This window comes from Linepithema humile, chromosome 2 (genome assembly GCF_040581485.1).
Source record: "Linepithema humile isolate Giens D197 chromosome 2, Lhum_UNIL_v1.0, whole genome shotgun sequence".
NCBI classification, from domain to species: Eukaryota; Metazoa; Arthropoda; class Insecta; order Hymenoptera; family Formicidae; genus Linepithema; species Linepithema humile.
Window position 1 is genome coordinate 18,117,323 of NC_090129.1, and position 25,772 is coordinate 18,143,094.

Consider the following 25,772-nt stretch of genomic DNA (forward strand, 5'->3'; position numbering starts at 1 on the left):
ATTAGATAATTACCCATGTTTTTCAAACGTTAATCTTCTCATAATAAAGTAATTAAATATTGCCGGGTTAGTTTATTTTTGGGTGAAATTTGTCACGTATTGTATTTGAAAGGGATATTTCAAATTATACTAGCTATAATTATTCATAAGGGGATGGGGGGTTAGTCGACACGTAATGATGATATATCATAACCGTCAGGGAATACGATCAATAGCAATAACAATATTTGTGCGTCACCGAATGTAAATGCGTGTGATAAATATTATATAAACTCAAAAATATGTACCCTTGGTTTTTTATTTTTAAGCAGCAATTAATTTTTTCTTTTTAAAAAAAATTTTCTGCGTAAAACATACATATTTTTTGCAGTTACGTCCAAAAAAATTTTGTTCATATAAAAGTGACTTCTAAAATTGTATCAATTTATTAAAACAATTGCCGCTTTGTCGCATTTCTTGACGGAATCAACTTTTAATCACACTAAATGATCAATGGAGATTTGGTTATTCACGACGAAGACTATCAAGCAAATAATCTCGAGATGTAGAAGTAGATACTCGCGGATGAAGACATTGAAGAGCGCACACTCGATGAATCTCGCAGGCAGAAGAACGTCGCGGATTACGCGACCACGTCGTCAGTGTGTTACTGACCTCGAGTGACCCTGCCATCGTGACCGCAACATCGTGTACTGTTACCTTTTACGAACGAGCTTATTTCTCTCTAGTCAGTCCTTTTTTTATTCTGATTCAATATTCTTTTCTGCTGCCTACGTACAGTTTTGAATAATTTGAGATTGATTCACCAGTTTAATTCTTTCAGAGAAAACGAAGAGAAGCTATATATATCGTTTAAATTCAAGCAACGTTAACGAAGAGCTCTACTGGCTATACATTGTGAAATCTTAATTATTCCCTTTCCAAGATATTGTGTATATCGAATTTTTTAGTATTGTAATTTTATGCAGCATATAAATGGAAATTGTTTTGTAACATTGATTTTAAAGTTTAATAAAATAAAAGAAATAATTAAAAAATTTTTAATATGAATAAAAGGATAATAAATTTAGCGAAAAACAATTATGCATTTTATAGATGCCACATTGTCATAAATTAAATTAATTTATATGATATACCGCAAAGTATTAAATATATGATACATGTTAAATATTACAAAAAATAATTTATGCAAAATAATTATTAACTCGTCAGCTCAAAAATTTGCATTTCAATAATTTTGAGATGGCAATAGATGTTTGATGAATGTTACATCGAGGCCTGCTTCTGTCAATTTGCCATAACTTTTACAAGGACATGACGTTGTTCGCGTAGACATAATTATACGTTATATAAAGTGTGTTTTTTTAATTTTATTTATAAGTAATCCAGCCTAGCATATTGCAAAAAAGAATGTGAACCTCTTTTTTGCTGGATCAGTCGGCCGCGGCGAAAGGGTTAAAGCGTTCAAAGGATTGATGCCGTGTAAATCTTTGATGGCGCCCATTAAATCCACATACTCGGATTCGCTTTTATCTCTTGCAGAACTTTCCGCAATTTAACCCCTCTACGTCCAACACAAGTTTCACCGTCAACAAAGACATTCAAATGAAAAAAAAAATTGATACAAAAACGCGCAACGTTATGCGATCATCTCATTTTGTAATTATTATTAAAGAATTGACGCGCTGAGCAAATTAAAAAATAAAATACAGTATTTTATAGCACAAGAAGAGCCACCAGACCCTCGTTATGAGGCTTGGCTCACATAAAATCTTTTTTATCTTGATAAACTGATGTAACGTGTCACTCACCTCTTATCGTGCTAGGCATCTTGTCCGAGATTGCATATCCTGGTATCCAACACGTTCGCCTCTGCCAAAAATCGCTCTTATCTCACCTCGACTCTCTCACTTATCACCCACTTAAGTAAATCCGTTAATCACTGTGCGCGTTAAGAACAATTCCGTCTTTTCCGGTCCGTCTTTTCGATCGGTTTCTCATTCAACCGCATCCACACTTCCGTTCTCAGGATCAGAGATCAAAGAACACGTCTCCGGCACATATTGACGTCGAGCGTCACGACGCTCGATCGAGGGTCGATCACGACTTTGTCTTACACCTATAATTTTCTTGGTTCACACGTTTACACATTCGATCTTATTCTTTTCTTTCTTTCGTGACACTCTTCGAGTCTCAAAGATACAAATTTTAGCTGTGTGAATTGTAAAAAATTTTGTACTCTTTCCGTCTTTTCGTGTAATATCTATAATTGTGATCTTTTTAAATAATTATTAACTCGAATTGGCTCGATGAATTGAATAATTAAAAATTGCGTTAAAAAAATATAGAATTAGCTTTGCGCCAATATCGACTCGATTATTGAATTATCTGATCGTTCGGGAGCGAATTCGTTGCGCTTCGCGAATACGATGCGTTCCCACGACAACAACGACACCGCTTTTGAATCCGGCGCTATTACGAACCGACAAATTGCGACTGCGGGTTGAAAAGTTCAACACGGATTGCGGTTAAATCTTGAAATCATTTAGAGATCACATCCGAATGTATGTATTAATGTATACGATTTTAAGAAAGACGATCTTTGATTCTTGCGTATCACTATAACTCCAAATTTTCACTTAACGATGTGTATTCTTTCGCGATTGCGGCTGTCTTTGTCTCGTCGTACAAGAATTGCTTCCGTTAACACACTCCTTAGATAATATCCTCGTTCATCTTCTTATCCACTTGTTTTTTTTTTCGATATTCCCCAAAAAGATCGGATCTTTACACACGCCTAATCAGAAACGGATTACCTCTTCTTCAACAACGCCAACGCGGCTGATAAGGTCGCCGCGAACACCCTTGTCACACGCTTCCTCGGCAATGACCGCTACGTGTCTGTGTGAAATTCGACTGTTTGCTCAGGTTTCTCGGATCTTCCTCGCCTCCTTCTGCCACCGTATCTTTGTTGCGCGCAACCGTACCGTTTCCGTTCGATTCTACACCTTCCTGTACACCTCGAGGTTCGGCGGTGGTCCGGTGGTGGTAGCTGGTGAGTGACTCTACCGCGACGCGGAGATCCACAGGTGCTCGCGCACGGTGCTGCTTGTCGTACCCTCACCACCGTCGGCCGCCGCCGCCGCCGCCGCCGCCGCTGCCGCCGTCACCCTGCCCCCTCTACGTGGGTTCACCGGTTCACTCTTCCGCCTCCACCACCGGCTCGTTGACGTTCGCGTGCCCCTACCAGACATGTGGTAACATAAATGAGCGGTCTTTCTTCATCTCCCACCAAAAACTACTGTTTCTTCCTCTTCGTGGCCCTCCTTGTGTTCTTTCCTTCTCCTCCTTTTCCTACCTTTTTATCCTTTTGGTTTTTCATCCTTCCTTCATTTTTATTTTGACTTTCTGCGTTTTCCTTTTTGTCAATTTTGTTTTTGCGCGGAGTACCAGCTTTCTATTCCTTTCAATACTTTCTTCTTCCACTTGTTTCATTTTCTTCTCTCTTCTTTTTCTCTAATGTTTTTCCGCTTCTCTGTTCTCTCATGCATTCTCATCTTTCTTTTATTTCTTGCGCCTCTTAATGCTCTCTTCTACCTTCTTTGAGTTCCTTTCTTTATCTCTGTACCTCCGTCTCCGCGCGCTTCTAGCATTTTGTTCTCCTCATCTTTGTAGCCACCGCCGCTTTGGCCGCTTGCATACGTATCTCTTTTGTGATGAGCGTCATTCGGTCTCGCCGAGTACCGTTATTCGTCCGTAGGGTGCCACCCTTCACGAATCCGTCATGCATTAAGCGCAAGAGAAATGTGAAGTAATCAAAAATATAAACTCTTGATATTTAACGGAATAAAAGGCCAAATAACGATAATAAGTAAAATCTAACAAGAAATTAACTTTGCAATATTTAACATTTTATAAATTTTTAATACTTTAATTGTTTGCCTGATAAAAAATTAATAATTAGAATATTAAACGGTCACATATTAATTAATCTTTTATTAAAATAAAAAAAATTGTTTAATATTGTATTAGGTAATTTGTACATCCTTTAGAAAAAACATATTTTTAATTTCATTGGTATTGGTTTGGCTATAATATCGTTCTAAGTATTTTTAAGTTCTAAGTATTTCGACATTAATAGTAGGAATTGCGCAAACAAAAGGTCTCCCTATAGGGAGATAATAATTGAATGGATTCAGGTCCACGAAGTAAACTGGTCAGGTAATAAGATAGCATCCTTTTACTAGAATATTATGTATTCAATCTTAACTGACATATAAAATAAAATTACCAAAGTCCAAATAATATTTTTTTTAACGTTAAGCAACCTATTTTATGACAAGACCACCTATTTTTTTGTCATATTACAGATCTTGTTCTACACAGATTTGCATTTTTAATTTAGAAATTAAACGCTTGTTTAAAAAAAAAAAAAACAATCGAACATAAGTCTTGTTGTTTTCGGATCTTAAATTTACTAGTAATCTTAATTAGTTTTATCTCTGTTTTGTTGTTTTTGATTTTATCACCATTTTTATATATTAAGAAATATTTTGTACATTTTATTTTTATTTTGATCATTTATGTCCCTATATTATTATTTATCTTCTTTTCTTTAAGGAAACAAAATTATATTTGTTATTCCGGATGTTTCACACTTATAGCTTCTTAATTTTCAACGCCAAATGTAAGAAAGAAGGTATGTCGTGTCAGTGGGAAACAAAGGATCGAGATTTGCTGTTCGGCAAAATCGATTCGTCGTGTCTTTCGTACCCTTGAATGCGCGATAATCTCAGGCCTGGAGATTCGCTCGGACCGTGCCCGATGATCGTTCGTCGGCCGAACGTGAATATTCCGATGGTCGTTGACCTTACGCCAGTCTTTGGTGCCAAACCCAAGGCTAGTTCGACTCTTGCAAAACGCTTACTACCAGGTATTAAATTATAGATCCTGGAATCCACATATTTCCACATATTTTGAAACAAGCTGAATGAATTTTCTAGCCTGTAATACTTTATTTCCTTCCCAATTCTGCTTATTCTGTTTGGGTTATATACTCGGGTTATATCAATCGATTTTCGATATTACTTGTGTATGTAAAGGTTTATTCAACGATTAAGTTGTCAAATAGAGTAGAATCTGTGGAAATTGTATGCACTTAATGATATTTTGCATCGTCGATGAAGTTTTGATTTTTCTTGCGTGCGACGTGGATGCGTCATTGACGTTGATGTTACCGGAAACAATGATCGATTTGAGCCGCGCGCAACCCCGTAGCGAGCTGGCGATGTGCTATTGGCGTATATCTGGCGGGAAAGCTTTAGTCATTCGAAGGTGAAGGTCTGCTCTTCGGTTCCGTTCTTTCGATACCGCTCTTGCTGTATTTTCTTGACCCGCACGTTCGCTGTTACGCGTAACAATGAATAAACATCACATAGCGTAATATGCCGGAGTTTGCATTCATTACGCAACATAGTACAAGATGCATAAAAATTAATGCTGGAAACAGAATTTCTTCGTAACGTTCCTGAACTTTCTTGAACTTTTTTCTTAATAGCGATTTGATTATGTTGCCAGTTTAGTATCAATTTTTTTTGTGTTTGAACATCTAGTTTACAAGGTTGCTAGAAAAATTGCAAAAAATGCAAAAGTTTGCAAATTAAAACGTAAGGATTACCGGTGTAATTAAGGTGCTTGCAAAGATTCTTCGGCCAAATAGGCGCGTTCATAAATTCGCTTGCCCGAATATGCGCGCACGGGAGCTGCTGAATCGGGCGCGCGCAAAATCTCGCTTCTCGCGCGAGTAGGCGTGCGGGAGAGCGAAGATACCGGACGCCGGAGCCGCAACCGCAGTACGGATACCGCGCGAGCGAACAAGCGGCTCGCAACGGTAAAACGTAACCGTTGTGCCCCCGACTGCGAAAATTGTGATGAGGAGGGGGCACGACTGCAAGGAGTGAGAAGGGGTGGTGGGAGGGGAGGCAGATTGACGATGTAACACATAGCGGTACAGCATCCCCACCGTCGATGAAATCATTCTCGGGGTTCACGGACAGTCGTAATTCGTGGCTATCGCGCGTACGGAGCTCGTTTTTTAATTTTCCGTGGGATACCGTGACCGATAGCTTGGGAACCGGTATTTTATGATAATATCGCGCTGCAGAGCGGCTCGAGCAATAACAATCTGTTTATTTCTCTTGGTACACCGCCGTACCACCGTTGCCGAGGTACCAATTCAGATGTTAGCAACAGTGCAACATTGTTTAGTCCCATCAATATAAAATTACACGTTTCAACATTTTTATTTCTACGAAAAGATCCTTGTTGATTATTCTTAACTAATAAACTAACAAATTTATTATTTACGCACAATAGAATACAACTGATTTAATTTTTATAAAAACACCAAAAAATATATTCTACTTAAAGAGAAAAACATGTAACGTCGCGTTTATGCCAAAACCACAAATGCGCAATTTTGTAGTTTCGAGTTATTGCTATTTGAAAATTTAATTTGCGAAAAATCAGGTTACTAGCTTTAATTGTTTTTATTATTAGTTTAATAACTATATGTTGCGGAATATCGTTTATTATCATCATTTTTTTTGTTACGATTATGAAGTCAGGTTTTCATGATCAAATTTGACATGTTATATCGTTATATAATACAAAATTTAAGCTTTAACTATATTCTGACTAAATAGTAAAATCAATAATATAAGTATAACAAAAACATTACTTTAGGAACAATCACAAATTGTTGTCGTCATTTCTTTCAGTAATTTGTTGATTTTTTAAATTAATTTTATAAAATTTATTACGATTTACAAGTAAAATTATTTCTAATTATTACACGAACCAGTTAATCATAATCGACGAATGATTCATGCCCGCAGAAATTATAAAGCTAGTGTGTGTGTTGTATATGTGTGTGTTGTATATGTGTGTGGTACAGCGGTATCTCTCTTTATTATAGTATTAAATGTTGTATGTCATGTTGTAATCTTAATGAGTTTATATTCGGTATTTATTTGCTACTTTACTGCATTATTAATCCTTTTGTACCGGAACACATGTCTTTGCAGTTTTGTAATTATGACGAATATTAGAATTGAACGGTCTAATTCCTTTCAAGTTTGATAAAAAAAATATGATACAACTGATTTTATAAGTCGTGACTTCGGATTCGTTTATTTTTGCTTGGCATTTTTTAATTAAAAAATTAAAATATAAAGAATATTTGAATAAATAAAAAAATAAGTAATTATGTTGGAAGCAATAGGTCGTTAATTTTCTGTGACCTAATTATTTCGAAGTAACCCATCATAGATATTATTAACCGTACAAAAAAATTTAAAGTTTCTAATGTTAATATTTAAATTACACTACAATTAATATTGTATATATAGTCAATATTTAAAAATCAGAAAAAAGCCGTTTGAAAAATTTAAACTATTATTTTAATTTGATTTTAGGCTCGATGAATGGCATTAGCATTCCTCCTTAAAAGAGTGATTCTGTCAATAAAGAGTACACGTCATCATAATAAAAAAAGAATATCTAACGGTTCCTAACCATGATCGAAGCGAAGTATAACTATGTGTGTATTTCGGATATTGAACTTTACAGTGCTTTGTCCTATCGCTGCTTCATACTTTGATGGTTTTAAGGTTCATGGTCGGTCATTTACATCTATCGTTGTAGTACACGTTTAAAATTTTTCGACTTTAGTTTTGATTTTATGTGCAATATTCTTACATATTAAAAAAAAAGTTAATTTTACAATAGAAACGTTAATTATTTTGAACTGCGGAAATTAATAATAATAATAATCTTGCGTAGTTTTTTCAATGATGATTTAGCAGACGATTATTGCAAATATTATCAAATAAATCAAATTGTAATAGCAGTATCAATTACTACTGTAATATAAATTATTGTAATAATAAAGTAATGAATAAGTTAATATAGCGTTTTATTGTTTAGACATATACTCATTCGAAATTTATTTTTTGTTAGTTGTTATATTAATGTTCCCCCTTGTTTTAAAGACTCTTTTTCATCTTCGAGAACTTTACTTGTACAATACTTGTACTACTTATGGTTTCTGCAAGATAATTTATATAGTTTTTATTTATATTTATCTATTGACATGATTTGTATGACATATAACGTTATGCAAATCATGTCAATATCTTTTATCATGATGTCAGAGAGTTTTGATGTGTAAAATCGATATTCGCAAAGTTTACAAATAAATTGAAATTTTTAGAAAAAGCAATGTCACGGTTCATACATTTTTGCGTACATGTTCTTCATAAAATTCATGATCCGTTATTTGCTTCTTGTGTCTCACATTCATTACTACAAATCGTTCGCCTTCGCATATAATGAAATTTGTTTTGTAAATTCCGCGCATCTTTTTTATTTTGCTTTCGCAATTTCATCAAAGATTCTTTATTCTGTACATGTGTTGTCAAAGTTATTGCGCGATGTATAAACTTTCAAAATCAGAAGGAAATTTTGCGAATATTTTTTGTAACACTTTGTAGATTTTTATAACAAGTTCCTTTAGATTAAAAATCAATAAAATGTAGGACAACTGATTAATCTAATATAATTTATCATCGTTCTATTTGAACATTTAATGCGTCAAGAATTTAAATTAATTTATTTACTGTTAATTTTAAAATTTGTATCTTATTTTATGAGTTTTATCTTTTCCCTATCTACTTTATAATCGAATTACATCGACATTAAACCTTCGAATCGCAATCGAATGCGCAAGAGTATGCTTGCAAATAGCCCTAATCGAAATGCTCATGCAGCACAGTGCGCCCTGTAATTTTGGACGCGGTCGGACATCATCACGAACATGTTTGATTCTTCGAATCCATCGGGAATTATATTCCGTACGGGACGGATGCTGAGATGAGAAGAAACTGGTGGAGAGGAGAGGAGAGCAAAGCTGTGACGCCCACGGCGATCAACGGTACATCGCACCCGCTTGTAATGCCTCGTACGGCAACCGTACACGCGCTTCAGGTAATAAGTCCGTCCATAAATATGTAAATCTTCTAGCGCCTTGTACTACAAGTATTGCGCTTTATTCTTTGTGAAGTTGAAACTTGTATGCAGGACGTCAGCAACTGTTGCACTTCCTTCCATTCATACCGCCTTGGAGTAAAATTATCGAAAATGTAATATTGAATACTTTATTACAAATGTGTTGTTTTATTATAAATAAAGTTAATATACACATTTTCTATAATTTTATATGTAATACTTCTAAACATGTAATTTTTTGTTACTTTTTACATAGATCTTTTAACCTTGCATTTTATATTTTAATTGTGTCTAAAGGGATATATTTTGACTCGTTTTTAAATTATAATAACATGCAAAGCATTCTCTTAGAATATTTTAAAACGATATTTTGAATAATAGTTATTAAATGAACAAGAACTAGTACAAAAATTTGTAGTGAAATAAGTTAATTTTTATTAAAGGTATTTAATATTTTAATATAAGAGTTTAAAATTTACTTTTCAAAAAAATATATTACATCTATTAACATTTTAAAATTGTATTTCAACAAATTAAAAAAAGTTTCTAAACTTTTCTGTGTAAAAAGATTAAATATCGCGAAATAAAATATTTTTTAAAAATTTCGATTATCATAAGGCATATTAACTTTAAGAAGAGAATCTCTTTCATAGCAGATGCGCCATCGATGGGCAACAAACGAAAGGTCTAAGTGTGTTCAGTGAAAAGGAGCATCAGTGAAATACCGACAGGATAAATTTCCGTGACTAACAAAGGGCCTCTGGGGGCCCGGGAGAATTGAAGAACATCTACATTAGCGACTGTTTCAAAAACTTAATTGTTTCAACAATAATAAATAATAAACAATAATAAATGTTAAAAGATCCCATAATCATAAACATTAAATGTTACAAATTTCTTATTAAACATTTTCCTGAATATTTCAAATATTTTATGTGCGTTACGATACATAATATTTTATATGGAATATTTTGTGCGAATAATAAATAATAAATAAATAATTAATTATCTAAATGTTGCTTCGCTAGCGTTCAATGTCCTTTCTAAATCTCTTCCTCTCAGTCTTTGCAGTTCTTTAAGATATTCACGCAGCTGATTTCGAAAGAATACGAAAATCGTGCGATGTTTTCAACTGTACTCTCGACGCGTACTTGTTTATATTAGGCCGAGATAAAACTGAAATGTCATCGCGTGGAATATGACACGTTCGACAGTTTCTGATGCAGGTAATGATGGAAAAAAAAGAGAAATCAGAAACTATGAAATAATTTTTTGCGCGTCAGTCGTCGCGGCTATGCTGCGCTTAAACTACTCGAGCACGTTTTTTATGCTTTTCTTACACCAAAAACACTGTATAATTACAATAAACTTACTGTACAATTACAATTAGCAGTATTTAGAGTTTACGATTTTGTGTATTACAATATGAATACATTAGAAGTTAAAAGTAAAATAATAAAACCCCGCTAAAACTCTTATCAGAAATAAAATATAAACATAGTATTGAAATGTTGTTAATCATTTATACTAATTAAAATGTTTGTTTAATATTGACAGTATATGTCAAATACCGATTACCATACTTTACGAAATTAAATATATGAAAGTCGAAGAATATTATGTAACATTTCACATTGTAATTCAACGAAATAAAAATTTTACAATTGAATTGTCGCTGTTATTCTGAATTATATCTGTAACAAAAATTCAAAAAACGTATTCTTTTTCTAATTAGAATTTTTTAATAAATACAAAAATTTAATGTGCGATACTAATATGCTAATATTTTTTGAAAATACGTAAAATTCCATATAAAAGATTTAAAAATTAATATCTACATCAAACTATCAATCTTTAAAATATATAAAAAATTACGACATAATAAGCAAATTTATATCTTTAATCCGCAGCGATGTTGGCTTAAAAGTGTAAATACTATACATTCTCTTTCCTCCCATGTATAATGTAAATAACAAGCTATCGAAGAACTGAAAACATAATATACGAAACAAGACAAGGAGAAACACTCGGCGCAAACTGTAGATTTCAGTTCATTGTAAATCAGCAAATCAAGAACAGTGTATAATCATTTATTGAATAAGATTGATAAGTTCCACGATCGAAGAGAAAATCAATTCACAAGATATTCATCTAACGATATCGTATACTAGAAGCAATTATTTCAACAGTGCAAAAACTTAAGTGGAAGCCGATAAAAATTTATTGTCAACTACACAATGGAATTCGTCAAATTGATATTCGACAACATGGTACGTATTGAAATATTTACAATTTGAAAATTATAAAAAGATGTAAACAATATGCAAATACAATTTTACAATAACGAAATAAAGTTTAAAAATGATTATTTATCACGCAAATTAATATGATTCCAGGACACGATTATAAAAAGCGCAATAACTGGTGTTGTAATTGAGGCTCTCATAATAGGATATAAAACTTATAAAAAACGAGCATCCGTTGGCAATGTTGACAATCCCAATAATGTGCAATGGAAAAAAATTGGTAGAGTAGATGATTTGATAATATATCCAGTGAAATCAAGTGCGCAACCAGTGCGTTATGATTCATTTGCATTTTGTGATTATGGAATGTGTAGACAGGAATACGGAACATATTTTTGGGACGGGTAAGTAGGATAATAAATAATGCTGTTTTCTCTTTACTTAAATAAAATTTTAAATCGATAAAATTTGCAAAATCTAAACATAAAATAGGTAAAATAACAAAGTATTATTGTAAAATTTATTTCGTTTTATTCCCATTTAAATAATTTGTTCGAAAAAAAATTTATATTATACCATTGGTTAAAAATTAGTTAATAATATATAATATCCTCTCCGCGTTAGAATGTTCTTACTGTACAACAAAACAAAAGATAAATTTGAAGATAGCCAAAGATACCGTTTTCTACAATCAGTGACAGCGAATCTGACAAATACTGGCGAAGTAACATTAAGCAGCCACAGAGTGCTCAATAAAGTAAAATTGGATATAGATCGATATCGCAATCCTTCCAATCGTTTTGTGAAGGAGACATGGAATGGAACTTCGGAAACGATTTATGGTTCGGACCTACACGTTAATACATGGTTGAAAGAGTAAGTATCCAGTAATCTCTATTAACGCTTATAATTTATATATTTGAATACTAATAATGTAGAGTGCTAAATACTAACGAGATTGTCGAGCCTAACGAGTTTAACAAGGCTAATGTGGATATAACTTTGGCGCAAATGCTTCCACAAAATTGGAACTCTACACAAAGGATAAAAGAAAATTTGTATCGCTTTCGTCAAGGGTACGAAGATATGAAATTTGAAAAGAAAACGGTAATTAATACATAATATTCAATTAATAACTATTATTGTAGAAATAAAATTATCAACTGGTGTTAGTTTTTATACGCACAAATTAATTTGTTACGCAGATTACTAAAAACAAAAGATTAAAGTAAAAAGCAAAATTATATTTTCCCTTATAACATAAGAGCAAGTTTACAATATGAACTATGCAGCAATTGCTCAAATTTAATTAAACATTTGTTAAAAGCATTATTTATTTTATTTTTTATTCATAATCTTCTAAAACAAGACACACTCATTAAGGCATTGCTTAATTAATCTCTATATCAATGACACAAATATAAAATGGTATAAACACGTGCAATACAAATAATTCTTTGATATAAATGTTGTTGGAAATGTCATTTTATCAATAAAAAGCACAAATTGATATCAAAATGATTGAACTTATATACACACAGCAATATGTTGTTTTATAATATATTTAAAAATAAAAAACTTTAGTTAAATAATTTGATATTTCTTTAGGGAAAATTTATAACTTTACCACGTTTTGTACTAATGACATCAAAGACATTTGTAAAGTTAGATACAAGACATAGTTTTTTAACGCCAAATATTATCATTGAGACTGGCAAATTGATAAATCCTTTTGAAGAGAAAAATTGGAAGTGGATAAAAATTGGCGATGAAATAATTCTTAGAAATGTGAAACCAGTTCCGAGGTATTTGCACGCATGTATATAATTAATTATATTTCTGATAATATAATTATGCTTTGCTCGCGTTTATTATCAAACATTTAATTGAAAAGTTCGAAATATAAGCTTTAAATATTTTAGATGGATATAAAAGCTTAATCAATGATGTAAAAAAGATACTCAACTAAAAAATTTCTGACTTTCTATTCTGACGAATTATAATTTAATTTTGACATATTTTCATAAAACTGTTCTAATTACCATTTTACAATCGCATTTAACAAAATGTATTTTAAAATACAAAATATTCGTCTTTTATAATTTTATTTTTAATATTATTCTTTTAACAATTCACTGCTTTGATTATCTTCATTACTTAATTTTTTATATGTAAATTATTGAAACATATATTTCATTTTGTCGATTCAGGCGTCCATCTGAAGAAGAATTCAAACATTTCGGAATTTATTGCGCATTATGGACTGGCGGAAACGTAAAATTATACGATAAAGTATATATTGATTCTGAGTCTTTTCATTCTGATGTATAATATTCTAATCATAATACATTTAACATTTGATCTATTTAATTTTAGATTGATAGAACAGCCCGTAATTATTTTAAATCCTTTGTGTTAATCTATTTAATTTTATTTTATTGATTCAAATAAAGATAAGTGTAAATAAATACTTTAGTGCTTTCAATATTTCTTGGCGATACCCGAAAATAAACATCTTACTGATATTAACATAATTTAATCTTCATGGTCACTTACGACATTTAATTTTCCCATGATTTATTTGTTATCTTTTTTAATACCGAGTTATTTCATGCATATATAAAAAACAACTTCTCTGATAACTTTATAGGAATATGCTTGCTAGACTGTAAAACATTTCTCCCAGTTCTAAAAATAAAATTTACTATTTGCGACTGAAATCAAGACGGATGTCATATATAATTTTGTGTAGTAAATAATATTTTCAAATTTAATATATGTGTAATACAAATTATTCATGTATATAAACGTGTTTATAACATATTATATGTGGCATAGTTTATAAAATTAAATCAAAAATTTTGGAAAATTGATTGTATTATTTATTTGATGTTATATCGATTTATAAAGTCTAATAGCTCAAAATAATCATAAAAACATATGACTTTTATAATCACTAAAAGATATACACATTATACATGTATGCATTACACATTAATTTGTGAATATTATACATAAAATTATATATAAGTTCCAGCTTAAAATTAACTCTGTATCAAAGTAGCTAAAAGAAGAAAAATTCTATGCTTTGAAAAAATTAAAATATACATTTTATATTTATTTTAAACATACTAATAAGGAAATAGTGATATTTCCAACATTTCTATTTAAATCAATTTATTTACCAGTTTTATTTATTGTGTTATTTTTCTATAATAAATCATTGAATTTTTGAGTTTTGCTAATAATTATCTTCTTACAGTAATTATTATTTTAGAAATTAAAGATATACAATAAATGCGCAAACTATATTTAAATTGCAATATTAAATTTAATTTGCACAATATTTAAATAGCAAATGTCTCAACAAGACAAGATTACTGCACGATATAGGTAAAGATTTATTATATTGTGTCTATGCATTTAAAAATAATTTATTTCTCTTTCCTTAAATGGTAAAAGAGATAATAAGTGTCACCTTATTGTAAAATGTAATAAAAAATAGATATTATATGTTCAAAGAAGTTAACAGAGTTGTAGCAATTGCAAAATTAATAAAAAACATGGGATATTATATATAAATCAAATATAAAATTAAAATAATATTATTCAATTTGTTCCACATCCAATTTTAATATTTTCAATTTTAATTTTTAAGAAATCACTTTTGACCAGTTTCAACGCTATATTCGTTTTTCATACTTTTGATTATTTCGGTACATTCTTAAAAATGTCAGTACTTCAAACACGTCAAGATGTTTATAAGACTGCCCGAATTATTTTATAACAGTTGACAATATAATTTAGTAATATAAAAAAATAAAAAATTATATATTTTCTATTTAACATTTAACATTTAACAAGAAGCTGGCAGGGGACAAAAAAAACGTAGAAAAACGTCCTATATAAAGTACTGTAAATAGTTCCGAAATATGAACATACGTGTGTAGTATTGCTAAACTCCTGCAAAAATTTGTAAAATGTAACGAATTTCCGGCCACTCATTCGATTGTCAGACACTCTGTCTCTTATAACATCAATAACAAACTATCATAGGACTGCAAACATCATAAATGAAACAATGTAAAAACCAACGGCGCAAGCTGTAGATTTCAGTTTACGATGAACCGACAAACCAATAAGAGTGTATGATCATTCGTAGATAAGATTGAAAAGCAAAAAGAACGAAGAGACTATAATACTAATTGTCAGTGGAAATAATAAAAAGTGGAAAAGTAAAGCAGACAAAGTTCATCGTTAACTACACACCGACAAAATGGTAATTATCGACTAAAATGTTTGCCATTTGAAAATAAAAAGATAAGCAATATGCAAAAAAGTAGATTTTTAAATAACAAAAAAAAATATAAAATGTGACGATTTGAATAAGAATAAGAAGACAATATAGGATTTAGAGCCAATGTAAGCTGCTTAATGCTTATATTAAATTCTTCATGTTAAAACAATGATTGATTAACATTCTTCTTTTCCGTTAACAATGTATTGTCCTATAATCAATTAAATTACCAGTATTTCACATCACTCTCTCGCATTCTCGAAGCTTGAGCTGAATATACATATAAACATACTTGGTCAACTACCTTTATATATATATGTAATATTATATTACATATTATACTTTATTATTGAAGATGATCAGATACTGACCGAAACGTTTAATAGTTTAATAATTCGTGTTATCGGTAAAAAAAAATGTTAATTAATCATTGTTCTAACATCATGAAGAATGAAATACAAGTATTATACAACATGCATCGGCTCGAAATTCTCTATTGTCATCTCATTGTTATTTGTCTTTATATAATACGAACCTATATTTAAATATTTAAAAAATTTTAAATCAACTATTTGTCACGCAAATTAATGTGATTCCAGAGCGATATACCAAAAATGTTAATGAGCAGTGTTGCAATTACGGCGATCGTCGTAGTAGGATATAAAGTTATTAAATCTACGATGAAAAGAAATCCTCGCTCCTACAAACAAGCAAGAGAAAAAGTGAAAACTGAAAGAAGGCGCGATGTTGACAACGAGTATTCTACTTTACATAATCCAAATTGGAAAGAAATTGGTCAAGTAACGAATTTGTTGATATATCTAGTGAAATCGAGTAAAATGTCAGTGTCTTATAATTCATTTAAATTTTGCGATTATGGAATGTGTACAGAGAATTTCGGGACAGATATTTGGGACGGGTAAGTACAAAATCCTGTCTTCTTGCTTAAATAAAATTTCAAAATAATAAAATTTTTCGAATCTAAACATAAAAGTTAAACTAAAGTATTATCGTAAAATTCATTCCACTATGTTCACAGTTAAATAAATTATGCGAAAGAATAATTTTTATTACACAATAAGCTGAATATAATAAATAATATTCACTCCACGTTTATTAGAATGTTTGCAGTGTATAACAAAAGAACAGAGAAATTCGAAGATAGCCGAAAATACCCTGCATTGGAAAAATTGAAAACATGGCCCTCAGGCCATAACGAAGTAACATTGCGCACTAAGTCCAGCAGTGAACTAATATTGAATATGCAACAATATCGCAATTCTGCCAATGTATTCGTGAAAGAGACATGGAATGAAACTTTGGAGGCATTTTCTGATTCAGATGTACACGTTAATACATGGTTAAAAGAGTAAGTATCCAGTAACCTCTATTAATGCTTATAATTCTTGTATCTGAATACTAAAAAATAAAAATATAGCGTGATACAATCTAATGAGATAAATGAAACTGACGAAGATATAATTTTGTCAAAAATGAATCCGCGTAATCCAAATTCGACAGAAGGAATAAAAAACAATTGGTTTCGCTTTGTGCAAGGGTACGAAGCTATGGAAAAAGATGAAACGGTAATTAATACATATATAATATTCAATTAATAATCATTATTGTATTTAGAAATAAAATTATTAATATGCATTGATTTTTGTACGCACAAATTAGTTTGTTATAAAAATAAAAAACTGAAGTAAAAAGCATAAAATACATTTTCTGCTTTTGCTTTATATTTTCAAATATAAGAGATAGAGTTACAATGTGCTCTGTATCGCGAGCGTAATTGCTAAAATTTAATTAAACATTTGTTACACATGTTTTTAGCTGGTTGAAGTTTGGAACGTTCCTGGGGCGATTTTTGAAAAATAATTTATCGCATTTCTCCTTTTGCACAGAAGTTCTGAAACCCACAAACAAAATACAAAAGAGACTGATCTGATACACCTTGCGCAAGATACTCAAAAAATCTGATGAAATTGTTTCATTTCTCCTTTTGCAGAAAGAAACTTCTAAGTATCATCCACAAAATTTGATCACATAATAAAATTTCTATTATGTATCATCATCATATTTAGTACAATATAGTATATTAAAATGAATTTTAAGTGATCTAGGGTAGTTTCTGGAATGTGGTGTCTTCCGCAAGGTATATCGGATCGGTCTCGATCCCTATGTATTTCGCGTGAGGGTCTTGAACTTTCTCTGTGCAAAAAAAGAAGAGTGACAAATCATTTTTCAAAAATCGCTCTAGAAACGATTTAAACTTCAACCAGCTAAGTTTATTACTTTCCTTACTGTTAGTTTTCTAAAAACAAAGCATATTCATTAAGACATTGCTCAATTGATATCTACATTTTAATTAATTAAGTGATCTCTATAACACAAATATGGAAACTAGTATAAACTAGTATAAACATGTGCAATATAAATAATTTGTTGATAGAAATGTTGCTAGAAATGTTCTTTTAGCATTGAAAGTACGAACTGACATTAAGATTGTTAAACATATTTCGATCCATACATTGTTTTAATATATTTTGAAATAAGAGAATAAAAATTTCAGAAAATAATTTGATATTTCTTTAGGGAAAATTCATAACTTTACCACGTTTCGTACTGATAACAATGCAGACAACTTTGAAATTAAGTAATTATGACTTTATAAATGCGGCGCCAAATATTATGATTAAAACTAACGAAAAAGTGATAAATGCTTTTGAAGAGAAAACCTGGGATTGGATAAAAATCGGTAACGATGTAATTCTCAGAAAGCTCAAACCAGTTCCGAGGTATTTGCACGCACTTATACAATTAATTATATCTTTTATTTTTACAATTATGCTTTATTTATCTTTATTATTAAATTTCTAATTAAAGAGTTCGAAATATTAGTATCTATGATGGTTATAAAAAGTTTGACCAATTCTGTAAAAGATATTTTGTTCAAAAATTTCTAATCTTTATTTTGAGAATTTTATTAGTTTTAAATTTTAGCATATTATCATTAAACTGTCCTACTTGTTATTTTTCAATCTCATTTAATAAAATGTATTTTTAATGCGAAATATTCCATCAATTTAATTTTATTTGTGATAGTTTTGCAATAATTCATTATTCGTTAATTCTTTTTATTACTTATTATTTTACTTTTAAATTAGTTAAACATATGTTTTATATTCTCGGTTCAGCACTGATAAAACAGTCCAACATTGTGGAATTTATTGTGCTTTATGGTCCGGTGGGTACGTAGAGAAAGACGATAAAATATATATTTACTCTTCTGATACACAGTAGAGGTGTAAAAAGAATATGATGTGGATAAATGCCGTTTTGTCATAATAAGAGTTTGACGTTTAAGGTAATTCTACTTTATTGATTTTTATACAAATATGTATAAATAAATAATTTAGTACTTTCCATGTCTGTTGGTGATACACAAAAATTAACATTTACCGGTATTAACTTTTATTTTTCTCTTTGTGGTGACTTATAACATTTAACTTTCTCATTGTTTATTATCTCTTCTTCAAATGATTATTTCCTCGTATCTAAAAAAATCTCAATTTTATCATTTATAACATATCATTTATATCATATTCCGATTAATTTGTATTAATTAGAACAATTTTAAATTGATAATAAGTAAGTTTTTGGGGTTAATTAACAAAAATTTGATGCATAAAATTATAAAAATATTATCATAATAATAAATAAGTGAAATTGGTAATTCAAGATCCAAGCTTTTGAATTTAATGTATCGATAAAATTTTATGTGATAAATAATGTGTAATATATTGTCAACATATGTATAACACAAATGAGAGAGATTCATGTATGTAAATACGTTTAATAACATATTTTATGTGGCACTGATTATAAAAGTAAATTAAATCAAAAATTTTTGAAAATTGATTGTATTATTTATTTCGTGTTTTTGAAAATTGATTGTATTATTTATTTCGTGTTATAGCGATCTATGAAGTCGAAATAGAAAATAAATAATCGATAAAGTCCAAATAAAAAATAAATAATCATAAATCACATGACTATTATAATCATTGAAACGTTATACATGAATGCGTTAGAATAATTTGTGAATATTATATATAAAATTATACATAAATTTCGAGCTCAAAATTAACTTTGTAGCAAAGCAGCAAAAAGAAGAAGAATTATATATTTTGTTAAAAATAATTAGAATATTTATTTTAAATTTATTTTAAACATAATAATAACGAAATAGTAATATCTTCAAATTTGCTATCCAATTTATTTACCAGTTTTACTTATTTTCTCATTTCTCTTTTATAAATCATCAAATTTTTGAATTTTTCTAATAATTATTATCTTGAACTAATGATTATTATAGAAATAAAAATATTGATAAATGCGCAAATTAGATTTAAATTCAGCAAATGTTTATCTTAACAAAGCAAAATTGCTGCAAGATATAGGTAAAGATTTATTATACTTATTCGCTATGCATTTAGAAATTATTAACTTTTGTTTCTGTGATTTGTAAAAGCAATAATAAGTGCTATTTTATTGTAAAATGTAATAAAAAACAGGTATTATATGTTCAAAAAAATTAACAACGTTGTAGCAACTGCAAAATCAATAAAAAACTTGATAAAAAACATGTATTATTCTATATAAATTAAATATAAAATTGAAATAATATTATTCAATTTGTGTCACATCTAATTTTAATATCTTTAATTTTAATTTTTAAGAAATCACTTTAGACCAGTTTCAACGCTATATTCTTTTTTCATACTTTTAATTATTTCGGTATATTCTTCAAATGTTAGCATTTCAAACACGTAAAGATGGTTATAAGACTGCACAAATTATTTTATAGCAGCCGACAATGTAATTCAATGATATAAAAAAATATAAAGTTTTATTTTTGCTATTTAATATACAAGAAAGAATACGTTTTTGTTTGCAAGTTAGGCGTATAAACATGAAAGAACAAGATAATAAAAGAACAAGACTTTTCAACTCTTTTGTTCTTCGCGTAGCAAAGTATTATATTAACAACAAGAAATGACATATAAGAAAATTTCGTTCTGACATAAATCCCTAACGCAACGATAAGCTTGCCTATAATTCTCCATGCATGCAATTTAACGATCCATAATAGAAATAAAAATGTAATTATCGATTGTTAATTTCACTTGCGCCTTGAGCGAAATAAAAAGTTAACTTTTACAAAATTTTTTTTGTAAAAAGTATTTTATGTATTTCTTTTAACGATAGAAATTGTGAAAACATTTTCATAAATACACAATAAAAATTGTGTACATTGTAAAAGTATTAAATAACTTCATCACTTTAATTATTCTTCATTCTAACCTTCATCATTTTTATTCTTAGGAAAAAAAAAGTTTTGCATTATTCGCAATATTCATTTCCAAAATTATACTTAGTAAAAATGGAAAAGTAACTGCATTTGTCTTTTTACTGCATTGTTTTTTTACTAACTTAATTAAAAGAGTTACATACACAGTAATGAGAATATGACAAAATGCAAGATAAATTATTTAATTACAATGTACAATCGATCAATTCTTTCATTACCAGTAGCACCACGTGTGGTTTGACGGTATGTAGAAAAGTAAAATGGATTGCGTCATATGTGGCGCGATCGTACTTTACATCGTAAATCTTCTTCATATGCCAATCCCTGCGAGAAGTTTCATGAAATTCTTAATGGACTATATTCTCTTCAACCGTTTGTCGCATTAGATAATTTCTCATTTTATAATATCGTTCATGTAAAATAATAATAGCAAAAGCTGATGATAGCAAAATATTTGCAATTAAATGAAAACATAATTATATAAATTTTGCTATGTCCAAAGACAAATTATGAATAAAACAATCTGTAAATTTAGACAAATTTACGAAAACATTGAAAACATTGAGTTACACCGTGTGTATTTATAATAATTATCAAACCCCAAAAAATTTTTATTTTTATTTCTTTTACTTAAAGCAATAGTGTCTCTTATAAAGCTCATATCGCCGTATTTTTCGCAAGTTGCTTAGCGCACAGTTGGGACTATGGGATCAATTAGTAAAGCAGAAGTTTATCGACAGCAAAAAATATTTTTAAAAAATATAAACGTGATAAAAAGTTTTACAATCCTTATATGCAAAAAACTTCTTCTGTTCTCACAGAATAGAATTTTGCTGTTTGCCCACCCAAAACTTTGTCGTTATCTTTGTCATCAATAAACTGCATACTCCAAAGTTTATCGACAGCAAAGAATTAAAAAAAAAAAAGTAATAAAAAGTTGTAAAATTCTACCTATCCAAAAACTCTAATACAAAATCCTACCTAACAGAAATTTTATCTAACAGAAAAACCTAATAAAAGTTCTAAATCTTCGTACTAAAAACCGTAAATTGATAAAGTTTAATGAGAAAATGAGAAGAGTTTCTCACAGGACGCTAGCGCAGAACTCAGCTCAGTTTCCGCTAGTTGCGCCTAAAATTTGTGTTGATAGTCGACCATTATTCAATGGTCGATCGTATCAACATTGTTTCAAGATCCGTGTTCGACCATCATTCATAGGACCACGAATTTCGAATTTCCGTGCTCAACCATGGGATCAATTAAGCCATGAGACCACGGATGTATGGATAAGCTAGGAAAAATCACGAAGAAATTGGCGTATAGCAATAATAAATATATTTCAAAAATCGTTAATCAAAAGTGCGCTCTTTAAATAAATTATTTCGAATGTAACATCAATTTTTAATTTCCGTCGCGCTTCTGTAAAATATATCCTTTCTATTTTTAATGTATAATTACATAACATACACATATGTATTTCAAAATTCTCTTATTTTTACACTTTTCTACGCCAATTTACAAAATATTTAACCCTGACAAAATATAAAAATACAAATCATATTTAAAGAAAAGGAAAGAGGAAGAAATAAAAGAGTATGCATCTAACAAATAGAAAAAAAGAATTTTACTAGCGCAACGAAATCACCATTGCTATTGCATATGTGATAGCGATATTAAATGCGATAAAATTTAGAAAAATAAATAAACTTTGCAAAATACATTTATTTGTGAAGATTAATTTACTGTTACATCATAATAATTTATTTTCAACAAATGCATTTTGCTATTGTAACAAAATTGTCACTGCTAATTTTGATGAAAAAAAAAATCAAGTTCTCATTATGTAATAACAATATAATTTACAAATTCAAAAAAATTTATTTTTAAAATAAGAAATTATTTTCAAAATATGAAATTATTTACAAATCAAATTCCGTAACAAATTTCTTTGTTATCAAAATAATGTATAATACATGTTATGTGTTAATGTGTCTAAATAAATAAATATTACTGAATAAATATGAACATATAGAAATATAAAAATTATTTTTAATTGTCTCATAAAAAAATTCTGCAAGCATTCCAAATAATTCAATATATCTCGCTCTGATCTATTATTCGTAAAATATATTCTAGGCTTAAAAATCTATCGACAAATCTAACAATAAGTCCTAGCCTATCCATTCTAAAATAATGGATCTATAAAATTATTTATTTTTTTATACTTTTATTTATAATATTATTCTATACATGATTCTGCAATACTTATATAATATTATATAACATTATAACATTATATGTGATTTTCTTTATTATAAAATTACTAATATTTTATTGTATTCATATATACGAGAGTAAAACTATAAAATAATAAAAGAATTCTTTTTCACAAATCAAATAAAAATATCTTAAATATTGAATAGAAACAAATTATCCCTCGTATAATATTCTTATCTTTTATGTACTTTTCAATTCATACATGTATTAATACATTGCAAACAAAAAACGTAAATCGACTATGTCTTATAGAGATCCATTATTTTAATAAAAAAATGTAGATAATTTGAATTCACTCACCATGAATGATGCGCAGCAGCGGAGTTGTTGATCTGCAAAGCTGATCTGTAACACACAAAAGTAAATACAGATTAGGGCTGTATTCAAAATGATTAATGTTTATGAAATTATAATTGCGTACATTAAATTTTTATTCATTTATCTAAGCAAAAGTCTAATAAAATATTAATTTAAAAAAAGTTTAATTAAGTTATTAATTAAGTTATTTGGAATTAAAATTGTATATGTTCAAAATTTTTAAGAATCATATAAATATTAAACATTGCAAATATTTTATTGAATATTTTACTCAATATTTCAAATATTTTGTGTACAACATTTCGTAAATAATAATAATAAATAACAAATGATTACTTACTCTAGAATTGCTCCGCCGGCGCCCGAAGCTCCTCCTGAGCCTCCTCCTCCTCTCAGTGGTCCTTCGAAGCACTCACATTGAATCACACGGCGCATTGAATTCGCGACGCATGCATTGCTCGCATGCGTACCTGAATACAAAAATCGCGCGATACTTAAAACGGCACTCCCGACATCACAGGCGAATCGAACCGAATTGTCCAAGCTGTGACGTTACGCGCGAATTCCGTCCGCGTTTCAGACGACCACATTTACCAATTGGGGCACGATTTTCTCAAAACAGAGGGCAAAGGTAAGCTCGAAGAAGATGAGGTGCAATTAGTCATCCAATCAACCGACTAAATACAAGGCATCTGAAAAGCATTCGGTAGCCATTATATTGGCCTTCATGTAGAACCGAGTAGATGCCTTTGCCGTAGTCGAGATTTTATGATTGAAACCTAACCTTTCCCTCCCCCGAGCCAAGCCTAAAGTAAAAAAAAATCGTGTCCCAATATTTGTCATACAGCAAAAATGCGTTCATCTATAGATTCGCTATAACTCTCGGCATTAACGGCACTCCCGACGCGCATTTTGTTATACTATACGACGGAACAAATATATTTTGTAGCACCAATTACGCGCACAAAGTTGATCTGTAAAATAAAAAAATAAATCCAGATTAGTGTTTGAAACAATTAATATTTATAAAATAATTACTGCGCACATTAAACTGTATATTCGTTTATTTTCAAAAATATATTTTTTGAATACAAAAAAAAGTTTAATTAGTTGAAATAATATGTAAAAAATTTCTAAGAATGGTGAATACTAATTTACTATAATAAATATTTTACTAAATATTTAAAGTATTTTAAATATTTTATATGCGCTACATTATATAATATTTTATACCCAATATTTTACGAATAACAAATAAATGAATATTTACGTAAGCGTTGCTCAGCCGGCGCCTGATGCTCCTCCTGAGCCTCTTCCTCCTCTCAGTGGTCTTCAAAGCAATCACACACGATTTCGCGGCGCGAATACGATAATCATACGGCACTTTAAACGGCACTCCCGACGCGTATTTTGTCATGTTATGACAAAAATAAAACTAGAATATTACATGAATCGCACGGAACACGCATTTCGACACTCTGCCATGTACACTGTAAACAAATTCAATAAATTTGCACCAAATAATACATGCAAAAATTACAAAATTAATATTATAAATATAAAAAATCATGGAATTTTAGAGAAATTTGTGTAATTTCGCAAAAATTATGTAGTTTTGTTTTTTATTGTGTAAATATGTCTTATTTTATGTGGAAAATTACATAAGTGATAGAATATTTTAAAAATCGTTTGTAATTATTCAAATTTTTGTAATTCATTCATTTTACAAACGCATGGAAATTTACAACTATTATAGTGAGTTTCAAAATTACCTATTATAATAGTTGTTAAATAGGTGTCAACTTTTTCAGTGTACGCAACAGATACTGATAAAAAAGGGAAAGAAAGATGGGAAACTGTAACGAATAATACTAAGAATAACGCGCCGATACGCGAAATGATCTGTTTCGCTCAAGTATCGCCGTGCGAATAATAACAATCCAGGAGCAAACACAAGGTCGCGCTGAAGGATCGAAAAGTGATTTGGAAGAAGTAGGAGAAAGGAATGTGCGTGCTGATACGCGTACGAGAAAGAAAGTGTGAGAGTAAAGGAGAGAGGATATACATCATATGGCGCGTACGAAAACAATAACAAACCTAAAAAACCCGCCCCTCCTCGTCATGAGTTAGAGTCGAAATTCCTTATGTGATATAAAATATTTAGCATATTACAAGATATTCCTTGCGTTCA

General features: G+C 29.8%; 3 protein-coding genes across 4 annotated transcripts in view; 2 read left to right on the forward strand and 1 right to left on the reverse strand.

The window, feature by feature from the left end:
* Positions 1-23,622, reverse strand: part of Hr3 (Hormone receptor 3) — a 116,183-nt gene extending 92,561 nt beyond the window's left edge. The window contains exon 1 of one of the 2 annotated variants that reach the window (XM_067349582.1): positions 23,564-23,622. Coding sequence is in view for 1 of the 2 variants with exons in the window: in XM_067349581.1 (XP_067205682.1) it covers positions 1,812-1,830 (19 nt within the window). In the remaining variant the exon portion in view is untranslated. Of the gene's footprint in view, positions 1-1,811; positions 3,121-23,563 lie in introns of those variants that run through there. The other variant, XM_067349581.1, reaches the window with a different exon arrangement.
* Positions 11,073-14,599, forward strand: LOC105679004 (uncharacterized). The gene is made up of 6 exons (XM_012378773.2): positions 11,073-11,336; positions 11,463-11,716; positions 11,937-12,188; positions 12,251-12,419; positions 12,921-13,117; positions 13,523-14,599. The coding sequence occupies exons 1-6, from the start codon at positions 11,304-11,306 to the stop codon at positions 13,641-13,643; spliced, it is 1,026 nt and encodes a 341-aa protein (XP_012234196.1). The 5' UTR covers positions 11,073-11,303; the 3' UTR covers positions 13,644-14,599.
* LOC105679009 (uncharacterized) lies at positions 15,327-19,038 on the forward strand. Its single transcript, XM_012378777.2, has 6 exons — positions 15,327-15,591; positions 16,209-16,528; positions 16,730-16,978; positions 17,048-17,195; positions 18,208-18,410; positions 18,810-19,038. The coding sequence occupies exons 1-6, from the start codon at positions 15,589-15,591 to the stop codon at positions 18,913-18,915; spliced, it is 1,029 nt and encodes a 342-aa protein (XP_012234200.2). The 5' UTR covers positions 15,327-15,588; the 3' UTR covers positions 18,916-19,038.
* Positions 23,623-25,772: the final 2,150 nt, after the last annotated feature.

What these genes read in the sequence shown, in the direction of transcription:
- LOC105679004 (XM_012378773.2), top strand. Translation starts at nt 11,304, where the DNA reads ATGGAATTCGTCAAATTGATATTCGACAACATG. An exon ending in GGAACATATTTTTGGGACGG is followed by an intron (nt 11,717 to 11,936) that starts GTAAGTAGGATA and finishes TCTCCGCGTTAG; the next exon opens with AATGTTCTTACTGTACAACA. An exon ending in AATGTGAAACCAGTTCCGAG is followed by an intron (nt 13,118 to 13,522) that starts GTATTTGCACGC and finishes TTGTCGATTCAG; the next exon opens with GCGTCCATCTGAAGAAGAAT.
- LOC105679009 (XM_012378777.2), top strand. An exon ending in GTTAATACATGGTTAAAAGA is followed by an intron (nt 16,979 to 17,047) that starts GTAAGTATCCAG and finishes ATAAAAATATAG; the next exon opens with CGTGATACAATCTAATGAGA. An exon ending in CTATGGAAAAAGATGAAACG is followed by an intron (nt 17,196 to 18,207) that starts GTAATTAATACA and finishes ATATTTCTTTAG; the next exon opens with GGAAAATTCATAACTTTACC.